This window comes from Mustela erminea, chromosome 9 (assembly GCF_009829155.1).
Source record: "Mustela erminea isolate mMusErm1 chromosome 9, mMusErm1.Pri, whole genome shotgun sequence".
NCBI lineage: Eukaryota > Metazoa > Chordata > Mammalia > Carnivora > Mustelidae > Mustela > Mustela erminea.
The window spans coordinates 109108628-109112976 of record NC_045622.1 but is presented as its reverse complement, the minus strand read 5'-3'; the positions used below and the strand labels follow the sequence as shown (position 1 = coordinate 109112976).

The 4349-nt window shown below is 63.5% G+C and overlaps 1 protein-coding gene across 1 annotated transcript; it reads right to left on the bottom strand.

Moving 5' to 3' along the window:
• Positions 1-474: 474 nt before the first annotated feature.
• On the bottom strand, positions 475-3424 carry GSTP1 (glutathione S-transferase pi 1). The gene is made up of 7 exons (XM_032359008.1): positions 3242-3424; positions 3049-3084; positions 2470-2576; positions 2295-2382; positions 1090-1193; positions 882-989; positions 475-727 (listed from the first exon to the last, which is right to left on the bottom strand). Coding segments are annotated over exons 1-7 (633 nt in total). The 5' UTR covers positions 3243-3424; the 3' UTR covers positions 475-538.
• Between the last annotated feature and the right edge of the window lie 925 nt (positions 3425-4349).

Genomic DNA, 4349 nt, shown 5'->3' with positions numbered 1-4349 from the left:
GGCCACCAGAAGGTCTAGGCTTGCCTTCAGCCACATGCCCGCTGGGCCCTGCCGGCCACCCCACACCAATCTGGGGGTGACCCCGGCTGCCACCCAAGAAATGAGCCACACTGACGCTCCTGCAAACCCTCCAAGGGTATGTGTTACTTCCCAGGGTCCACGTGGGCAACCACGCTGTGGCACTCTCGGATGTCAGCGACTGCCACACTCACGGCCGCCCTTCTCTCAGACCGACGGGCTTCCCTGGGTGGCTGCCGTCATGCGTGGTCCCAGCGAGGGCACCTCCCTCCTGCAGACCGCTGGGGTGCCTCCTTAAGGCTCAGAGTCTCATCTTCCTGTCTGGACCTGGAACTACTCTGTGTAATTCTGTTCCAGGGCCCAGATGCCCAGCCTGACCCTCATCCTCCTGAGGCAGCCTGGGAAGGCGTACGGGGTCCCCTGCGCCCTCCAGCCCCTCAGGGACCACAGCACAGCTCTCCTCTCTCGGTGTTTATTGGTTCTAAAGGGCATCCGTTCTCCCAGGGCAGGCTGAGCAGGCTCATGTCTTCTGGGCTCCGTGGACAGGGCGGTTCACATGCTCGGGGGAGGCCAGGTAGGCCTTGAGCTTGGGCCGGGCACTGAGGCGTGCCACATAGGCCAAGAGCAGGGGGTGGGAGTCCAGGCAGCCGGGGGCCAGGACCTGGTGATTCAGCAACAGGTCCAGCAGATTGTAGTCGGCGAAGGAGATCTGCGGGGCCAAGATCAGAAGAGAGCTGGAGCAGGGTCAGAAGAGGCAGGGCTGCAGGGAGCCAGGACCCTGGCGGCTCGCCACGGCTCTCCTCTGGGCCTCAGTGTGCCCTTCTGAGAAATGGGCTCTGCCACGGGCCGGACCCAGCACTCACCTGGTCGCCCACAATGAAGGCCTGGCCCCCCTGGTTCTGGACCAGCAGGGTCTCAAAAGGCTTCAGGCGCTCCGGCAGCTCCTGAAAATACTTGGCCTTGCCCTCCTCCTGCAAAGGGCAGTGATCCAGTGGCAGCTCCCAGCATGCCTGGCCAGGGTGAGTTCCCGGCCCCGGCCCCGGCCCAGAGCACCAGCCCGGCCCTGCTTACGTAGTTGTGGTGGATGAGCCGGCCACAGTGCCTGCGGACGTCCTCCACGCCGTCGTTCACCATGTCCACCAGCGCCGCCTCCCGCTGGTCTTTGCCGTACAGCCCTGGGGCAGCAGCCGGGCAGTGGGTCAGGCTCCGTCCAGGCCGGAGCTCCGCTGCTCCCCTCTCCCCCAAACGCCCACAGGTCTCAGGCTGGGGCACCCGGGTCCCCCGATTGGGAGGGACCGCTCCGCCCAGCTCTGCTGCTCCCAACTCCGAAAGCTCAAGAGGAGGGGTGCCGCGGGGCCTCAGTCCATTGGGCAACCGACTCTTGATTTCAGCTTGGGCTGTGATCTGGGGGTCCTGGGATTGGGCCCTGCATCAGTGTGGGGTCTGTTTGGCCCGCCCCCTCCCTCTCTGCCCCCGACTACTTTCTCAAATAAATAAATAAAAGCTTTAAAAAAAGGCCCAAGGGGACATGCCCAGCTGAGGACCAAGTCTTATCCCGAGACTCAGGAATTTCTTGACCAAATGGCCCCAAGCCCCCCCCACAGATCCGTCCCTCCACCCCCACCCCTGCAAGGGTGAATGAAGCCTCCCTTCTTCCCTGGGCCTGAGGGCAGCTGCTTGGGGACCCCGGACGGAACTGGGCCGAGGGCCCTGGTGGGGCTGTGTGCAGTGCTGAGCAGCGTCATAGGGGCAAGAGGAAGCGGCAGGCCACAGCCGGAGGCCTTCCTCCTCCTACCCTGGGTCCTGCAGAAGTCAAGGCAGGCTTGGCCTGGGGGCCACCACGACTCCTCTGTCCCATTCCCTGATTGCCACGTCCCACTGGGACCCAGGGCTTGCCAAAAAAGAGGCAGCTCTTGCGGCCATGTTCCTACCACCTTTGTAAGGAGACCACAGGCTGGCTCACTGAGCATGGATTTTCTAGATTCAAGAGAGACCAAAACAGGGGAACATGGGCGGGAGGTCCACTGTGAAGCCTGCAGTGGCCTGTTGCCTAGGCCGCACACTGTGGGGGCCGTGGCCTCCTCTGATTTGTCTTCCAGGAAATGGGCACACGCAACGCATCTGGCACCATCTGGCTGGCAGAGCCCTCACGACCTGCCCTTCCTTCCCTTGGGATCATCTGGCCTGTCCTCCGGACCGGCGGATGGTTCTCAGGACATCCGAGGGGGACCCATCGGATACTCTGCAGGCTGCGCTGCCCGCAACTCTGAACTCACCAAAGGTGCGGCCCAGGTGTCGCAGGATGGCATTGGACTGGTACAGGGTAAGGTCTCCATCCTGGAACTTAGGGAGCTGCCCATACAGCTGGGGGGAGGGGCACAGCGCTGTCAGCCATGCTGAGCTTGGCTGCCCCCAACGGCCCAGGCCCCGCCCCTCCGGGGGGTCACTCACACAGGAGGCCTTGAGCGGGCCCTGCAGCCAGGTCTCCTTGGTCACCACCTCCTCCTTCCAGCTCTGGCCCTGGTCCGCCAGCAGCATGCGCATGGCCTCGCAGCGGCCTGGGGGCGAGGGGAGAACGGGGTGGTGGGGCACGTGCAGGGACCCCAGCCTCACAGCGCCCTGGGGAGGGGGGTCCAGAGTGTGGGGACAGGACTCTAGCTTCTGAGCCTCCTGAGGAGATAAACCATGGGGAAGCAGTGGCGACCACGGCCCCAGTGCCGTCCTGGAGAGGGAGACAGGGGCGGAGACCCCAACCCATGGTGCCCCAGGATGGGAACAGAGGCAGAGGGACAGTGCAGCCAGGCCGGGCACCAAGAGGATGGCACCTCGGGAAAGCCGGACCTGGCCCCGCCCCCGCCGTCCAGGCCCCGCCCCCGCTGTCCAGGCTCCGCCCCCGCCCCACCGACCCCGCCCCACGGCCCCGGACTCCTGGTCCTGTCTTCGGCCTCGGCTGGACCCCAGGGAGCAGCCTAAGCAGGTGGCCTGGCTCCACCCGTGCCCGTCGCCCTCCTGAAGGAGCAGGGGCCGCACCTCGGGTGGGGAAGTAGACGATGGTGTAGGGCGGCACTAGGAGAGACGGACAGGGCGTGAAACAGGCCCCTCACGGAGCTGCACCGAGAGGGGGTGGCTCAGCCAGGGTCCCGCCCCCCACCCCCACCCTTACCCCCACCCCCACTCCCCATCCCCCATCCCCCACCCCAGGCCTGGTCCAGACCCTACTCACTAGCTAGCGGGGGGAGTGGAAAAGCAAGCAGCAGGAAGTGGCGACGAGCCCAGTGACCTTATATTTATGGTCTGTTCCCCAACCCCCCTCCCTTCTCGCCCCACCCAGGAATGCGCCGAGTCACCGAGCGGAGCCTGGCCCTGGGCAAGGCTGGGTGTGGCCGGGGCAGGGCCGGACGGGCTCACCCGCACCTCGGTGCCGCCGTGTACCCTGCCTGAAGGGCACTGACTTCAGCATCGCACAGCCACTACCAGCATCCGGGCCACGCCCAAACCCGCAGGCTCAGGGCCCACGGAGGGCTAGGTCCGGGTTGCCAGCACCGGCACACAGTAGGTGCTCATTAAGTGCTTCTGGCACGAATGAATGCAATTTCGATAGGCATATCCACTTTACATCTCTTCTCTCCAGAATAATAATTATGGCAAACCCTTAGGGGCCGAGGACTGTGCTGAGAACTGTATGTAGATTACCACCCTAGGACTTGGTATTGTTCTGATCCCCATTTTACAGAGGAGGAACTGAAGCACAGAGAGGTTAAGTGACTTTCTCAAGGTCACACAGCTGGGAAACAGTACTTTGACTATTCACTTTAAAAAGCTTGTTAACCCTCAGTCTTTCTTCTGTAAAGCCTTGTCATCTCCAAACCATGTTTTGACTGAGTCTAAGCGCTCTTCAAATACCGACTGGACATGGGGATACGGGTGGCTGGAAAGATGGACTGAATGGGCAGGACCTCCTGAGCCTGAGGGGGTTGTGTTCTTCCAGGCAGAGCCCGGTGCCTACCTCCCTGCAGGCCAACGGATAACACCCCCAGCCCTCTTCCGGCTGCCCCTTCCTGGGTCGGGGCAGGGGTTGGGGGGTGTCTCAGTGGCTGCGGGAGTCCTCCGCAGGAACTGGAGCCTGACTGAACCAGGCGTCTCTCAGCCAGGTTTTCCCATCAGAGCCAGCAGGAACGAGGAAGGTATCTTCCCCTTCTAAAGCCTGGGTGGGGGGGACCCAAAACAGGCCTCATCAGGAGCATCGCTCAACCTCCTTCAATCCACAGCTGCCTGGGGCCGGGAGGGGTGGGGGAGGTGGTGCCAGGGCTGGGTTCTATCCCTGACTCACA